This window comes from Choloepus didactylus, chromosome 25 (genome assembly GCF_015220235.1).
Source record: "Choloepus didactylus isolate mChoDid1 chromosome 25, mChoDid1.pri, whole genome shotgun sequence".
In the NCBI taxonomy this organism is placed as follows: Eukaryota; Metazoa; Chordata; class Mammalia; order Pilosa; family Megalonychidae; genus Choloepus; species Choloepus didactylus.
Window position 1 is genome coordinate 6,650,891 of NC_051331.1, and position 18,120 is coordinate 6,669,010.

At 45.1% G+C, this 18,120-nt stretch overlaps 1 protein-coding gene and 1 pseudogene across 1 annotated transcript; one reads left to right on the plus strand and one right to left on the minus strand.

Moving 5' to 3' along the window:
- The first annotated feature begins 309 nt into the window (after window positions 1-309).
- LOC119520349 lies at window positions 310-3,298 on the plus strand (annotated as a pseudogene).
- Window positions 3,299-10,457: 7,159 nt separating this feature from the next.
- SPC24 (SPC24 component of NDC80 kinetochore complex) lies at window positions 10,458-14,190 on the minus strand. Its single transcript, XM_037818107.1, has 5 exons — window positions 13,976-14,190; window positions 11,071-11,215; window positions 10,866-10,970; window positions 10,684-10,760; window positions 10,458-10,603 (listed from the first exon to the last, which is right to left on the minus strand). The coding sequence occupies exons 1-5, from the start codon at window positions 14,133-14,135 to the stop codon at window positions 10,491-10,493; spliced, it is 600 nt and encodes a 199-aa protein (XP_037674035.1). The 5' UTR covers window positions 14,136-14,190; the 3' UTR covers window positions 10,458-10,490.
- Window positions 14,191-18,120: the final 3,930 nt, after the last annotated feature.

Below are 18,120 nucleotides of genomic sequence, written 5' to 3' on the forward strand. Positions count from 1 at the left end.
GCAAAGCTACTAGAGCTAATAAATGGGTTCAGCAAATTGGTGGGATACAAGATCAACATGCAAACATCAGTGGTGTTTCTGTACACAGTAATAAGCTACCCACAGAGGTAATCGAGAAAGAAATTCCATTCACAACAGCAACTGAAAGAATCAAATATCTAGGAATCAACTTAACCAAGGAAGTAAAGCACTTGCACACAGAAAACTACAAAACAAGCCTAAAAGAAATAAAAAAGGTGTTCCCCGCAAGTTACCTTCTGCCACCATGGGTGGCACTGGGTGCTGACAGAGCTTTGGGCCGGAGGGGGAATGGAGAAGCAGGGTGTGCCTCCTGGGCCTTCTCGGGCCATGAACCTGTCAAGTGAAGTCACCACATCTTTTCAGGAAGGGATGCCTCTGAGGAAACACAGGCAACACTTTAAAAAATATCGCAATTGTTGCACAGCAGGTGAAGCAGTAGATTGGCTTTATGACCTATTAAGAAATAATAACAATTTTGATCCTGAAGTTACAAGGCAACAGACTATCCAACTGTTGAGAAAATTTCTTAAGAATCATGTAATTGAAGATATCGAAGGTAGATGGGGTCAGAAAATCTTGACGACAACAATCACCTATTCACATTTCCTACAACTTCTCCACTTAAAACTCTCCCAAGAAGGCACCCAGAATTGAGAAAAAACAGCATAGAGAACTTATCTAAAGTTAAAAATAATATTTTTAAATTATGGAACTTATCTCGTAGAATTAATAAAAAGCACAGATTACATTTCTCTCAGGAAAATACAGAGAAAATAAAGTGTGAATCAATCAGTGAAGACTTCTCTGGTTTGCTAATGCTGCCAGAATGCAAAACACCAGAAATGGATTGGCTTTTATAAAGGGGGTTTATTTGGTTACAAAGATACAGTCTTAAGGCCATAAGGTGTCCAAGCTAAGGCATCAACAATAGGGTACCTTCACTAAGGATGGACAATGGCATCTGGAAAACCTGTTAGCTGGGAAGACACATGGCTGGCGTCTGCTTGCTCCCAGGTGGTGTTTCAAAATGGTGTTCTCCAAAATGTCAGCATCAGCTTTCAATGTCCATCTTCAAAATGTCTCTCTAAGCTGCTCTGAGGTCCTTCTGTTTGTCAGCTCTTTTATATGGCTGCAGTTATCTAATTCAGACCCACCCTGAATGGGTGGGGTAATACCTCCATGGAAATTATCCAATCAAAGGTTTTGCCCACAGTTGATTGAGTCACATCTCCATGGAAACAGTTAATAGGTTCCAACCTAATCAACACTAATACGTCTGCCCCCACAAGATTGCATCAAAGAACATGGTGTTTTAGGGGACAAAATACATCCAAACCAGCACAAAGACCAAGAAAACTCAGTTGATAATAGAGAAATAAGTCAGGGAGATGTTGAAGTTTGGAGATATATTATTCTGATCTAGTTGTGTCATCTCTGAAAGAAGTCATAAATTCAAGACAAGTTATTCCTCAATATACAATGTACAACATGACAAAGACAAGTAAACATGGAGTAGTTATACTACAAGACAAATCAGATGACCTCCCTCACTGGGTATTATCTGCCATAAGATGCCTAGCAAATTGGCCAAAAAGTAATGATATGAATAACCCAACTTATGTTGGATTAGAATGAGACTTATTCAGAGCAATCGCAGATTATTTTCTAGATCTCCCTGAGCCTCTACTTACCTTTGAGTAACATGAATTATTTGTGAATATTTTGGTTGTGGCTACAGAACAATTTCAGAAGACCCAGTGGGATACATAAAATCCAAGATGATCCAGTCTTCAAAGGCCCTTCACCCAAACAGTGTGAATTCCTTCAGATCAACTGAGTGTCTTCTCAGTCTGCTTCATAAAGACAGAAATAAAGAAGAATCAGAGGCTGCTGAGAGACTGCAGGTAAGTGATCAAGGAATTCAAGAAAGATGTGCTAGGAAAATGCAACCAGTTAATTTAAGAAACAGAAGAGCAAGGGCTACTGACAGAATGGGAGGAAGTTGTCATAATTTAGTAAGCTTGAGTAGTATACATGTTCTACCTTCTAACATCAAAGCAGGGTGCTGTTCTTTGGAAGGAATTGTAGATATGCTAGGGATTTCAAGTAAAGACATCTCCAGTGTCTTCCACCACTCTGTTATGAGCATGGAAGGACAAACTAATAAACAATTTGTAGCGAAAGGACCAACTAATAAGCAATTTGTAGCAACTAATCCCAAAGAAGAATCTCTATTGAATCTTCATTCAGAGGAAGATGTTCAAAAGCCACTCTGTGTTGGTTTTAAGAGAACCTCTACTTTAACTGTTCAAGACCAAGACGGATTGTCTCATGGGAAATGCAAACCAAAGTAGCTTTGTAGAGCTCATAGTTGGCTTTTAGGAAGTAGTACAAGAGAGAACAGCTATATCAATATACCAGAGGCTGAAATTACCATGAAACCAAATCAAATCAATCATCTCAGACAAGGCAGCACAAGTGTGCAAACAGCTACGGAATGTGAAGCCCGAGAGTCTAGTGCCACAATCAATAAAAGACTCTGCAAAAGGAGACTAGAATGTCCAGAAAGTTCTCTTCCTCCAGCTTCTCTATCGACTGGCACACACAGTTTGTTGCAGCCTCATTTAGAGAGGGTTGTTATTAACATGCTACAATTATGTTGCTTATTACTTCCCCTACCAAGTCATAGAAAGCTTCCGTTTTTCATGTGCGTGATTTCACACGAGTCAAAATGTAGATATGCTCCAACTTCATGATGCGATGGGTGCAAGATCACTGACGATACACACTTTTCCTCAGTGTGTCCCACGCTGCGCCGAAAAAGTGCATCTCGAAGAGCTTTTTGCTGCAAGATTAATTTCTTTCTTAATGGATCAACATCAGGAAATTCTTCAAGTACCCTAGACTTAAAAATTGCAGTGGATCACCTTGACTACTTAAGAAAGGGTCATGGAGATTAAAAATCCTGCAGATGGACTGTTGCTCTTTGCCAATTTACTCCTACTGTAAGCAGATTAGTGCCTAGAAGTTTGATGAACAAAAAGTTTCTACCTCTCAAGCCACAACTGCAGAACTTTTAGAGAATATTATTTAAAATAAAGGTCTCTTCAGGAGAAAAGGAAAAAATTAAAACAGTTTCAGAAGGAATATTCCTTGATATATCAGAAAAGATTTCCAACCACAGAGAGTGAAGCAGCATTTTTTTTTTGACAAACCTACAATCAAGCAACCAATGCTCATTTTAAGAAAACCAAACTTACGTAGTTTAAGATACTAACTGAATTAAAAATTATGTAATATTTGTGGAATGATGATAAATAAGCCATTCCTGAGAAGACAGCTACTATAAAAGGGAAGCTTATTACTAATAGGTTTTCCTAAATAAACAAACAATATTTAAGGAGGTACCAAAATAGTTTAATAAACACATTTTTGATGTGAAACTGCTAACAAACTATTGGAACTCAACTAAGAGCAAATAATAGTGAGAATAATGATACCAAGTATTTAACCTAAACAATCTTCTTACTTTTATACAACTATTTGGAAAATGTATCATGATGTATGCCAGAATTTTATTTACTCATATTTTAAAAAACTGACATGTATTCTTTATGTGTAAGCTGTAATTCTGTTCCTACAAGAAAATAACTTATCTGCACACGTGCTTATAGATATTAGCTAAAGTATTAGTTGTTTAGGGTTGCTTCTTTGTTTCTTAAGAGTAAGAATGCGAAGGATATTGGAAAACTCAGTGAACTGTCAACTTCTAAATGTTTCACTTTGTGTATTTTTTCTAATTTTGATCTATTCATGTGTGTTTTTAAAATGCATTATATTTACATGTGTGTATACATATATATGATTTTGATTTTGCCTTAAACATATCCCAGTTGCTTCAGTCATTTCCTTTTTTCAATAAATACCTTCTGAATTCTTATGTTCATGTATCTACTAGAAGATGGAGATATAAAAGCAATCGTGTATTCATTCAAAAGATATTTCTTTAGTAACTGTATGTGCTTGTCATTGTTTTAGATAGAGGGAGACACTCAGGAACAAAACAGAAAATCCTTCTTATGTCATTCATTTTCTAATCTAGGGAGAAGTACCTATCAGATGCTTAAAAAAAAAAACAATATATCCAGTGAAGTCAAGGCATGGGGAACCCTTCAGCTTGTGAGAATGAGGTTAAGTTTAGCTTTCACACACGACAGGTGTGCCTTGCAGGGTGGGGCAGTTAAGGAATTGGCAGAAGGTTAAAAAGACAAACTGTAATCCATAGTCAGTCCCCCTGTTTATCCGCCCACTATCCACAGTCAGTCCCCCTGCTTATCTGCCCACTATCTACTATCCTTGCAAGGTGGAGACTCAGAATAGAGGTTCCCAAAATAGCCTCATAACCTGTTACCAAACTAGCCCAGACTGGCTCTAAAGAGGCCTGGGCATAACCATTATAGTCAGGGGTGGAGATTTGTTCCAACAGTTCCTAATATTGCAAATTTGCGTGGGAAACCTATTTCAAATGTTTCCAATTTGGGCCTGCTGCATGTTTCAAATTTGCGTGGGCTAGTTAGGCTTGTCGAATAGAATGTAACCTCTGGAGTATCAGCCACTGGAGAAACAGGGGAGGGACTTGCGGTTAGGTGTAGGGAATAAATACTGCTGAGTCTATTGTTCTGGGCGCCAACCCCCACATTTTGGTTGGGTGCCCGTTCTTGCAAGACCGTGAATAAATTCTTTCCTTCTCCACAATCGGGTGAGCGTTTATTCCTTTTTAGGAATACTGCTTGTTTCTCACAAGCTGAAGACTGACCTCTGATTGTGGGGCAATCCTCCAAGCTCATGGTTTAAACTTTGCTACTCATTAGAATCACCTGGAGAACTTTAAAGCAATCCATATGACCAGGTACTACCTTATACCAATTAAATCCAAATTTTCAGAGGTAGAACAGAGATGAATCCAGTGTTTAGCCAACTTGAGAATCAGTGCCCTAAATACTTTTTTAGAAATATTTAAGTAAAGTCATAGTTGTGGCACATTGGCTTTATATTTTCATCGGAAGAAAATGCTAAAAATGAATGCCTCTCATTTTGATACAAGATTCTCCAAATTTCTCCTTGGTTGACTTAGTACAAACTCCAGCAGGCTTTCTTCCATTATCTACTCCAAGATTATTTAATATTCATTCTTTAAGGGTAATACATATACATAATGCCTGGATGTGATACTTAGTGTTCAATAACTGTTCTGATTTCTTAATAGAATTCCATACTATTGATAAAAAAATCAATACTACTTTTTATTAAAAATTTGGACAGAAAATGATAACTATAACTTTACCCCAAAAGCCCCACCTATAAAATTATTGGGCTAAATTATTATTCTTGCCAAGATATTTATATGCTAAAACTTTTCCTGTTTAAAGTTACGTAATGTGAATTATGTTGCAAATTGAGATAACTATTGTGGAGTTTTGTGACAAATTAATTTTTTTGTATTTATTTAATGATATTAACTATACAAATATTGTAAAAGACATGTTAAACTTTAAAAAAAAATAAATCAAAGAAGATTCAAACAAATGGAAAGATATTCCTTGTTCACGGATCGGAAGGCTAAATGTCGTTAAGATGTCAATTCTGCCCAAACTGATCTACAGATTCAGTACAATACCAATCACAATTCCACCAGCCTACTTTGCAAAAATGGAGGAAAAGCTAATTATCAATTTTATTTGGAAGGGTAAGGGGCCTTGAATAGCCAAAAACATCTTGAAAAAGAATGAAATGGGAGGACTCATGCTTCCTGGCTTTAAAGCATATTGTAAAACCACAGTGGTCAAAACAGCATGGTACTGGCATAAAGATAGACATATTGATCAATGGAATAGAATTGGGAGTTCAGAAATAGACCCTCAGATCTATGGTTAATTGATTTTTGACAAGGCTCCCAAGTCCATTCAACTGGGACAGAACCAGCTCTTCAAAAAAAATGGTGCTGGGAGAACTGGATATCCACATCCAAAAGAATAAAAGAGGACTCTTATCCCCCACCTTGTACAAAAATTAATTCAAAATGGTTCAAGGATCTACAGAAACATAAGAGCCAGTATGTTCCGGTTTGCTGATGCTGCCGTTATGCAAAATACCAGAAATGGATTGGCTTTTATAAAGGGGATATTAAGTTACAAATGTACAGTTCCACGGCTGTCTTAGTTTGCTAATGCTGCAGAATGCAAAACACCAGAGATGGATAGGCTTTTATAAAACACCTCAGCAATCGGGTACCCTCACCGGAGGATGGCCAATGGCGTCCGGAAAACCTCTGCTAGCTAGGAAGGCAGCTGGCGTCTGCTCCAAAGCTCCAGCCTCAAAACGGCTTTCTCCCAGGACGTTCCTTTCTAGCAAGCTTGCTTCTCTTCAAAACATCACTCCCAGCTGCACTCTCTTCAGTCTCTTTGAGTCAGCATGTTTTATATGGCTCCACTGATCAAGGCCCACCCTGAATGGGTGGGGTCACACCTCCATGGGAGTATCCCACCGAAGTCACCACCCACAGCTGGGTGGGGCACATTCCAAGCAAATCTAACCAGCACCAAAACTTCTGCCCCACACAAGACTATAAAGATAATGGCATTTGGGGGACACAATACTCAAACTGGCACAACGGCCATAAAAGTATCCAAACAAAGGCATCAATAGATGATACCCTCACTGAAGGAAGGACGATGGCATCTGGAACACCTCTGCCAGCTGGGCAGGCATGTGGCTGCCGTCTGTTGATCCTGGGTTATGTTTCAGCTCCTCTCTCAGCTCCTGTGTGACCTTGTTTCTTTCTCCCAGGATGTGTCTCTCTAAGTGCCTGAGGGTTGTCTTAGCATATCCCAGGGCAAACTCTGGGCTCCATCTTGTAGCTAAAGGTCCTTCTGTCTGCATCTCCAAGTATCCCTAAGCATCAGTATCAGAAAGCATCTTTCCAGAAGTATCTGTCAGCTGCTGCATTCTTCAAAACATTGCTCTTGGGGCATTTTGTCCTCTCTAGGACTCGTGATTTAATTAAGACCCACCCTGAATGGGCGGGGCCCATATCGCCATAGAGATGATTTAATCAACGGTCTAGCCCACAGGTGATTGAGTCACATCTCCATGGAAATATGCAATCAAAAGGTTACACCTTAATAAGAAAGATTAATAAATCTGCCCCCACAAGATTGCATTAAAAAATATGGCTTTTTCTGGGGGACATAATATATCCAAACTGGCACACGGTACCAATAAAACTCCTAGAAGACAATGTAGGGAAACATCTTCGGGACCTAGTGTTAGGCGGTAGTTTCCTAGACTTTACACCCAAAGCTCAAGCAAAAAAAGAACAAATAGATAAATGGGAACTCCTCAAAATTGAATTCTGTACGTCAAAGGGCAATGTCAAGAGGGCAAAAAGGCAGCCAACGCAATGGGTGAAAATATTTGGAAACCACATACCTGATAAGGGTTTGATATCTCGAATATACAAAGAAACAGTACAACTCGGTAATAAAGACAACCCAATTAAAAAATGGGCAAAAGATATGAATAGACAGTTTTCCCAAGAGGGAATGCAAACGGCTAAAAAGCACATGAAAATATGCTCAGCTTCACTAGCTTCATATTGGGAATTGCAAATCAAAACCACAATGAGCTATCATCTCACATCTATTGGAATGGCCACTAGTAAACACACAGGAAACTACACGTGTTGGACAGGATATGGAGAAATAGAAACATTCACTCCTGGTGGAAACGTAAAATGGTGCAGCCACTGTGGAGGACGGTTTGGCAGTTCCTCAGAAAGCCAAGTACAGAGTTGCCTTACGACCCAGCAGTCCCGCTACTAAGTATATACCCCGAAGAACTGAAAACAGGATGTGAACAGACATTTGCACACCGATGTTCACAGTGGCATTATTCACAACTGCCAAAAGATGAAACAATCCAAGTGTCCATCAACAGAGAAGTGGGTAAACAAAATGTGGCTATATATACGATGGAATATATAGCAATAAGTAATGAAGTCCTGATGCACGCAACGAGGATGAACCTTGAGGACATTATGTTGAATGAAATTAAGTCAGACACCAAAGGACAAATACTGTATGAGCTCACTAATACAAACTAAATATACTATGTAAACTCAGACGTAGAATCGATGTGCTGAGTTTTTAACTAGGTTGAATTTAAATGAGTGGAAACGGATAGAGGTGACGCTAGCACATAATTGTGAATATAATTAGCAGTGCTGAATTGTGTGTGAATGCGGTTGACAGGCGAAGTTTAGAGTCATATATGTCACCAGAAGGAAAGTGAGGTTTCGAGTTCAGGACTGTATAACTCAGTAAATCTTGTGGTGGATGATGACTGTAATAGTACAAATATTTTAAAAATTTTTTCCATGAACTAGAACAAACGTTTGAAATTATTACAAGGAGTTAATAATGGAGGGGTATATGGGATAAAATGCACCTTTTGCAAACAACAGACTGGAAATAGCAATATCTTAACATTCTTTCAACAATAAGAAATACACCACACCAGCACTAGGGGTCAATGATGGGGGGAAAGGGGATGGGATGTTTGAGTTTCCCCTTTTTCTTTTCTCCTTGGAGTAAAGAAAATGTTCTAAATTGTTTGAGGTGATGAATGCACAACTATGTGATGATACTGTGAGCCAATGACTGTGTACTTTGGATGGACTGTCAGGCGTGTGACTAGATCTCAGTAAAATTGCATTTAAAAAGTCCGGGAGGCAGCCAGTTGTTTCTGGACTCCCAGTCCACCCTCGAGCTGGGGATGGGCCCCTCCACAAGCCATACACAGAGAAAGGCAAAGGAATGGGTCCCCAAAGGGAAACGGGTGGGAGGGGCTCCTGTGATCAGGCTGTGGTCCTTTGGGTGGGGTGACCCTCGACACGCTGCCCTGGCCCTGGCTTTATGCACAGCCCCCTCATGGGCCACCTGCCTCGGGAAGGAGCCCCCGGCTGTGCCTGCCCTGTGCCCGCCCGTCTCTTCACCGTCACCTCCTCGGCCCGGGAGGCTCTGGCCCAGAAGCCGCCCAGCCTCCATGAGATGTGTGTCCTGCTGCCCGGGTCCTCAGCACCCTACCCGTCTCTTGGGCTCAGGGGGCGTCTGGTGGCCCATCTGGCTGCTTGACCAGCTGGGGAGATCCTGGTCCCTTGCGTCTGTACCTCTGGTACCCAGCACAGTTCCGGGCCCACGAGGGCACGCAGGAGGGAAAAACAGGGCTGAGTCGTTCATTTTCATGCATTTGTTCTAGTTTATGGAAGAAATTTTTTATATTTGTACTGTTACTCACAGTCATCGTCCACCACAAGGTTTACTGAGTTATACAGCCCTGTACCTTAACCTCGCTTTCCTTCTGGTGACATACACGACTCTCAACTTCCCGTTACCACATTCATAGGCAATTCAGCGCTGTCAGTTACATTCACAATGATGTGCAACCGTCACCTCTATCCATTTCCACTCATTTAAGTTCAACCTAGTTAAAAACTCAGCACATCTTAAGCATCTGCTCCCCATTCTCTAACCTCGTTCTATCCCCTGTATTCTGGCTTCTATGTCTATGAGTTTTCTTAGTAAATTTAGTTCATGTTAGTGAGATCGTACAATATTTGTCCTTCTGTGTCTGGCTTGAATGAAGACTGATCACTATCTGGAGTCTGCCATCTTATACTATGGTGTCCCCTGTACCGTGTTGTCTCAGATGTGACATCACAGGCCCGGCACGGTTAAATGAGTCCCCTTTGGGTACCCAGCCTGAGGCTGAAATCACCGGGCAAAGAAATCCAGGAAAAAAACCCATTTACAGAAACAAAATAAAGCTTCAGTGGCCGAAAGATTTCAAACGGAGTAGAGAGGGCACTCCGGTGGGCATTCTTATGTGTCATATAGGTATCTCTCTTTAGGTTTTAATGCACTGGAGTAGCTAGAAATAAATACCTGAAACTAACTCCAACACAGTAGTCTGGACTCCTGAAGATGATTACATAATAATGTAGATTACAAGGGGTGATAGTGTGATTGTGAAAACCTTGTGGATCACACTCCCTTTATCTAATGTATGGATGGATGGGTAGAAAAATGGGGACAAAAACTAAATGAAAAATAGGGTGGGATGGGGGGATGATTTGGGTGTTCTTTTTTACTTTTATTTTTTATTCTTATTCTTTCTGGTGTAAGGAAAATGTTCAAAAATAGATCAGGGTGATGAATGCACAACTATATGATGGTACTGTGAACAGTTGATTGTACACCATGGATGATTGTATGGTATGTGAATATATCTCAATAAAACTAAAAAAAAAAAAAACCATTTAGTGATGAACATTTAATTGTACACTGACCCCCCCCCAACCGCTGCCACCCCAACCCCACCTCCCAGGTGCAAGAACACGGCGTCCACACGGCTCACGGCTGCCACTCCGTGTCCACCAGGCTCCAGAGGTAGTCGCTGATGAACTTCTGGGAGAGCTGGGTGCTGTCCAGGTGGATGGGCTGGGCCACGCGGGGGCCGTGGTGGACTGAGGGCGCAGCTGTAAGGAGAACGCCGTCCTGCGGGGCCCTTCCCGTTCCGTCCCACTCCCCGGTGGGGAAAGGATACTGCCTTTGATGAGCCCCGGCTCACACTCGTAATCCCACTCAATCTGGCTAATCCGGCGGTAAAGCTGAGCCACGTATCTGTCCCGGAAGAGGAGAGGAGAGAGAAGGTTACCCCCGCTCCGGCTCCCGGGAAGAGCTGCCAGGCTGACATGCTCCCACCCGCACCCTGTGGTGGGGACCCACACAGCTGAAGGGATGGTGACCGTCGTGTCCTCGTCAACCTCCCTCTCTTGTCTCTGGAGGTCGGCCTCTAGCTCCTTCAGCTCCTGCAGCTCCCTGGAGAGGTGCGTGGGGCAGGCAGTTAAGGAGCACTGCTCCGGAGGGTGCCACGTGCCAATGCCCGGGGGGAACTCGGGCCATCGCCTTCCGCGCCCACAGGAAAGGATATAGGAGGCCTGTCTTCAGGCGGGCGTCCTCCTCTTTGGCCTTCTGAAGCTCAGCTTCAAGCTGCTGCAACTCCACGCCCCCCTGGCTCGCCCTCTCCTTGGCCTCCAGAAGGTTCTCAGCTACTTCTTTCTCCATGGTGAGGATCTCTGCAGGAACGGAGAGATGGCTCCATGCCCACACGCAGCACCCCAGGTCTGCCCTTCACCTACTCCCATCGACAGAATTCGCCCACCTCTGGGGCTGCAGCCCCAGGACCAGCTCACCCCATTCCTCAACGCCTTCCGGATGGTTCCACCTGGACCTGGGTGAGCACTTCCATTTCACCAGGACAGAGTTAAAGACCTCAAAACCGACAAAATCTGATTCTTCTCTGCACAACTAATCTTAATTTACGAAGTCACAGTTGACCCTGTTGCCCAAGCGAGAAACCTGGGACCCCAGTTTCCACATCCACTCGGCCATCCCCGCCTGGCCATTCCCCCACTTCCTGCTCGGTTCGAGCCCTTTGCCTTAGGGACACCCCCGTCACCCCTCCAGGACCACTGGGCGGCCTCCATGCTACTGCACCCTACTCTGCTTTCTCCCTGTGCCAAATCCATTCTCCTTTTGGCCTCTGGAGTGACTGTGGTAGAGCCCCTGCTCGAAGGCCTCCCATAGCTCCCCAGTGTTCAGCACCAAGTCCAGCTCCCTCTTAGCATCTCTGCCACCTCCACCAGCCCCCCATTCTCCCTGCCATGTGCTTTTCTCTCTGCTCTGGCTGAAAAACCCTTCATCGTTCTGCAATCCTGGGCCTCTGCCTCCTTGTCACTCCCTGGGACACCCCACGGCCTCACATCCACAGGCACCTGGCCTTCTAGAACTCTCGGTAACAGCTCAAGCAGCAAGGCACCCTCCTCCCTCTCCCAGTCGTGCTTCCACGAGGGCCTCCATCACACTGAATTACATACTCCACGTCTTCCTTCTTTGTCTCACGTTCACCATCGTCTCCGGCATTTACCCGCAGTGAACATGGGTTGAACAAAACACCCAGTAAGATCAAAAGCATCTTACAAAGCCAACTGTCTTCCTTCCTGGGGAGTCAGAGAAACCTGCCCACTCAGAGAAGGCACGGATTAAAATGCCTCCCAAAGACCCCCAGAAGTTTTAATTTTTAAAAATCTACATTGTGTTAATTTCTAACTTCTTATCAAAGTATTAACCGTAGACGGTTGCAAACATGCAGACAAACATACACACAGAGCCCCCTGCTTGCAGGCTCCCCACCCCTCTGACGCAGCTGCCTTCCACCCTTGGCTGTTTTCTCTGGCACCGATTTCCCTATCTCTAAGTAATTCGCTTATGCTGCTATTTCTTGGTTTGTCCCTTTTAGATGGTGCCTGCTGATTTCCTGTTATGACAGCGGAGGGCCTGGCTCTCTGCACAGCTTTCCCTCCCCATCCATCCTCCCGACAGACAACCAAATCCCCTCGGATTCTACCAAGGCAGGAACTGTCTTCTCCATAATAAGACACCGTTAAATGAGTGTTTGCTAAGTGCCATGTAATAACTAACCTAGGAGTTCCCAAACATTTCATTCTCACTATAACTCTCCGAGGGAGATTTTAGCCCCTCCCCACCTTTGAGAGGTGAAGGAGCAGCACAGAAAGGTGCAGCGACTTGCCCCGAGGCACACACAAGCCCTTAAGCTTGGCTCTGAACCCATCCACTTGACCCGATGCCCTGACATCCTCACACCCCGCTTCTCAGTCTCCTCCACCCCCAAATCCACCAGCTCTGCGAAAACCCAGGCAGGATGGGTTGGAGGGGAAGAGCCTCTTGCTTAGAATAAAGTCTAAATGCCTTGTTGGGGCTCAGGAGGCCTGGCAGCTCTGAGTCCTGCTGACCTGTCTTCTACCAGGCTCCCTTACCCCAGGGCCTTGGAACCTGCATCCCTTCTGCCAGGAAGCCTCTGCCCTCGAGCCAACTCAAATGGCCCTGCCTCATAAAATAGGGCTTTGTAAAAAGGCATTAAATGCCAAGGACTAAAGGGAGTGTGCTAGCAGGAGCCCCATTTTGCAGAGGAGGGAGACGAGGCTTCATGAGAGAAGTCAACCCCTGGCACCACAGGGCTTGACCCTTAGCTGAAATCAAGACTCTGGGAGAGCCCCTCTCACCTGCTGGAGACGCTGATCTGTGCAGCCTGTTAGGATATTTTTCAGCTGTGCTTTTCCTCACCTTTAAGAGTCTTACATTTGACGGCGTCTTCGATTCTTCGAAAATGGTAACCACGAGGTGCTTTATCCACATCAACTTATTTAATCCTCACCACAAGCCTCACCCCTTCCTCGCCTCCTGCTCTTTCTGTTTAAACATCACTTTCCCAGAGACCTTCACGCCCCCAACACATCACCACTCCTTGGCCCATCACCTCCTGACATATCCACTTTCCTTGTTGATCCTTCGTCTCCTCCACTACCATGTCAGCCCCTCCAAAGGACAAGGAGCTTGTCTGTTTTGCTCCCAGCTGCTCCCCCCCATCCCAACCCCATATAGTGGATGCTCAGTATAACAGCTGGAACACCTAGGGAAGGAGGTGTGGGCTATTGTTACAAGCATTTTACAGCGACGGCAATGGAGGCGCAGAGAGCTCCACTTCAAACCCTGAGTCCCCCAGCTCCTGCCCACGGGGTGCTCGGAATGCGCCAGGCTCCGAGAGCTCCTATATTACCCACTAAACCCTAGGGGAGGTGTGGCTGTCACGAAGCTCCTGGCACGGTCGGGGAAACTGAGGCTCGGAGTGGGGGCCAGGGCCGCTCGTCGGTGCCATAGGGGGGGAGGTCAGGGGACGGGGGAGCCCAGGAGGGAGGGGGTCTCGAGGTCGTTTTGGCTACCCCGCCCGGGACGCGGACCCCGGGCCCGGCCCTCACCTTTCAGCCGCCGCTCGGCGCCGTCCTGCGTCTCCAGCAGCCGCCCCAACACCTGCTCGTGACGCCCGAGCAGCCGCCGTTGCTGCGCCTCGGCGCGGTTGACGCTCAGCAGGCTCAGCAGCCCCTGGCTCAGCTCCTCCATGTCGCGAAAAGCCGCCATAACTCCGCCACAGCCGCCCAGACCCACCCGCGCAAATTTGACCCGGCGCGGGGCCCGCCCCTTCCGGAAGAGGCCCGTTTCCATTGGTTTGCACTGCCGTCAGTCATCAGTGCAGGGCGAGGCCGCCGCTGGGTGTCCGGCCTGATGCGCCTGCGCCGGGCCTCCGTCAATCATCGGCCGTGGCCAATCGACGCGGGTGGTGGGGGTGGGGTGTCGCTGGGTGTCCCGCCTGATGCGCCTGCGCAGGCTGGAAAGCCGGAGGCAGAAACCGTGATCTGGTTTTCGTGGAGCTGAAGTTCTACGGTACTTGGCTGGGCTACATGCAATTAACATAGTAAATAAGGAAATTCTGTAAGAGGCTGCATAGCAAAATGGACCCTGCCACCAGATTTATTGGGTTCAAATCCCAGCTATGCCACTCGCTGGCTGTGTTGCCCTGGGCAAATTACTTCACCCCTCTGTGCCTCCCTTCCCGGGGAGTAAAATGGTCACCCGTCATGGTTGGCATGAGGATGAAATGAGGATGGCCCCTGGTACTCGGTAAGGGCTATATAGGTGTTAAATAAAGCATACTGGGAATGATATCGGGTACGGTGTCTAAACACGTGCCATACGCGGAGCTATGTGCTGAGTTAGAGCAGAGAAATGACAAATTGCACGCGCTCGAGCCGTGTTCCTCGAACTGCAGATCAAGAAATCAGTTCAGTGCATCCTGACCAGCATTTCCTACACAATAGAAGAGAACAAAGAAATCAGGACATTGCACACAGAAAGATTAAGTATTGGTTTGGGAAACCCTGAACTCTGCATTTGTGTATTGTGTTTGTATCCATATTGTGTATGGCATTTTCTAAAAGTGGGTACAGAAATATCTCCATGTTTGCCACTTCCCATTAAGAAGAGGTGGGCTCCACTTATAGTTGTGCCTAGGAGTCTCCCCAGAGAGCTGCTTTTGTTGCTCAGATGTGGCCTCTCTCTCTAGTTAAGCCCACTCGGCAGGTGAACTCACTGCCCTCCCCCTTACGTGGGACGTGACTCCCAGGGGTGTAAATCTCCCTGGCAACACGGGGTATGACTCCTGGAGATGAGCCTTGACCCAGCACTGTGGGATTGAGAGGATCTTCTTGACCATAAGGAGGAAGAGAGATGAAACAAAATAAGGTTCCAGTGGCTTTGAGATTTCAAGTGGAGTCGGGAGGTCACTGTGGAGTGCATTCCTATGTGCTATATAGATATCACCTTTCAGTCTTTAATGTGTTGGAATGGCTAGAGGGAAATACCTGAAGCTGTCAAACTGCAACCCAGTGACCTTGACTCTTGAAGATGACTGTATAACTATATAGATTGCACAGTGTGACTGTGTGACTGTGAAAACCTTGTGGCTCGCACTCCCTTTACCCAGTGTATGGACAGATGAGTGGAAAAATGGGGACAAAAATTAGATGAAGAATAGAGTGGGATGGAGGGGATGGAAAGATTTAGGTGTTCTTTTTGCTTTTATTTTTATTTTGGAGTAAGGAAAAGATTCAAAAATTGATTCTGGTGATGAATGCACAACTGTATGATGGTGCTGTGAATAACTGATTGTACACTGTGGATGACGGTAGGGTGTGTGAATATGTCTCAGTTAAACTGTATTTTAAAAAGTAAACAAACAATGGGAGGAGGAGAGGAATGGGATGTTTGGGATGTTCCATTTATTTTAATTTTCATTTTATTTTTTGGAGTCATGAAAATGTTTAAAGTTTGATTGTGGTGATGAAAGCCCAACTATATGATGCTACTGTGAACAACTGATTGTACACTCCGAATGATTGTATGTGATGTGAATATATCTCAATAAAATTGCATTTAAAAAAAAAGAAGAGGTGGGCTCAATTCCCCTCCTCTTTGATCTGAGAGGACCTGCTGACCTTCTTTACAAATGCATTGTGGCAGAAAGGATCTGTCTGACTTCCAAGGTTAAGTCATAAGCTAGGATACATCTTTTCACCTTTCTCTCTTTGTCTTTCTCCAGGCACCTCTGGAGCCCGGCTGCCATATTGGGAGGCATCTCCCAGGTAAGCCAGTAAGATTCCCAGATGAAGCCAGTGTCAACCTCCAGGCGAGTGAATGAGCCTTCAAATGATTCCATCCAAATGAATCACGAATGCTTCAAATGAATGCCCCCAACCTTCAAGCCATCCCAGCTGCCAACAGGAAGATCCAGATGAGATGTCCCTACCAATCACTGCTCAAACTGCAGACGTGTGAACACAATAAACGTCATTAAGGAGTTAAGGATTGGGGGGAGCTTTTGGAGTCGAGAGAACTTTCTGGCAAACTGGATGGTGAGCGAGGGAGGGAGGATTTCAGGATGCCTCCTGGGGGGTCTGGCCTGAGCATGTGAGTGGTGGCGATGCCCCTGGCCAAGATGAAGAGATCCAGGAGAGAATCAGACTTGGAGAAGAGGTGCTGAATGAAATGAATGGTTTTGGGGAAATTCCCAATACTTAGGGAACAGCCAAGGGGAGCAATCACAAAGAAGGTGGATTGGCTTATGTGTGTCTGCAGAGACATTTGGGCTGAGGATAAAAGTCCAGGAGTTATTGGGGTGCAGCCGAGACCAAATGAGACCACCCCAAGAACTGGGACCCTCTGACATGTAGAAGTTGGAGAAAACAGAAGGCAGCAAAACAGATGGAAGAGGCATGGCCAGTATGCCATTTTTGATGTATTACGTCCTCCAAAATGCTATGTTCTTTGATTCAATCTTGTGGGGGCAGACATATTAGTGTTGATTAGGTTGGAACCTGTTGATTGTTTCCATGGAGATGTGACTCAGTCAACTGTGGGCAAGACCTTTGATTGGATAATTTCCGTGGAGGTGTTACCCCACCCATTCAGGGTGGGTCTTAATTAAATCACTGGAGCCATATAAAAGAGCTGACAAACAGAAGGACCTCAGAACAGCTTAGAGAGACATTTTGAAGATGGTTGTTGAAAGCTGACGCTGAGATTTTGGAGAACGCCATTTTGAAATGCAACCTGGGAGCCAGCAGACGTCAGCCATGTGCCTTCCCAGCTAACAGAGGTTTTCTGGATGCCATCAGCCATCCTGCAATGAAGGTACCCTATTGTTGATGCTTTAGCTTGGACACTTTTATGGCCTTAAGACTGTAACTGTGTAACCAAATAAACCCCCTTTATAAAAGCCAATCCATTTCTTGTGTTTTGCATTCTGGCAGCATTAGCAAACCAGAACAGCCAGAGAGGAAGGACGGAAGCAATGACAAAGGCAAATGGGATCATCGATTGACCCTCAATTTTCTGGCTGACCTCTGACCCTGGGCCCCCAGCCACTTCCCTTCGCAGACCCTATACCCATGAGACAGGAGTTGCCAAGACCCCTGGGGCAGCTTATATATTTTTCAAATGGTTTACTTATTCTCTCCTGGACCCCAGATCCCTTTGAGAAAAACCTCTCCTTTGAAAAATGTACCCGACATCCATACATCTTCGAATCTCATAAGGCTTTTGGGAAGTCCAGGTCCCTGAAAGACCATCCCCAGATTTTTAGATTAAGGACCTCTCCAGCTCTAAAACAGTATTTCCCACAGAGCAGGTAGCAGATGCAGAAATGACAACATCTTGGCTGTTTCCTGTAGGTAACTATCGGCACCTGGGCATGAGAGTGAGCGCTCAGCCAAGTTTTCAACACTGAGATGGTGCCAGGAGCTTCTGAAATCAGCTGGGTGAACTTTGGGGCATGTGGCTCACTGTCTCTGTGCTAAAAGTGGTGACTTACGTAACAAGGCAGAGTGAAAAAAAGGAGATAAGACCTTGGGTTCAGTTTCGGGCTCTGCCCTTTACCTGTGACCTTGTAAAATTCTCAACCTTTCTACACTATAGGGGCTAAGGATAACTCTCAACAGCTGCGGTGGGGTGTCCAAGAGATAAACCGTGTTAAGATAGTGCAACCAGATCCTGTCAAAAGATGCCACCC

Bases quoted from the DNA above. Each gene is read 5' to 3' on its own strand.
- SPC24 (XM_037818107.1), bottom strand. From the start codon at position 14,135: ATGGCGGCTTTTCGCGACATGGAGGAGCTGAGCCAGGGGCTGCTGAGC. The intron at 10,971-11,070 runs ATATCCTTTCCT...TGCCTGCCCCAC, and splicing joins CGCCTGAAGACAGGCCTCCT to GCACCTCTCCAGGGAGCTGC. The intron at 10,761-10,865 runs GTGGGTCCCCAC...CTTCCGGGACAG, and splicing joins GTCACCATCCCTTCAGCTGT to ATACGTGGCTCAGCTTTACC.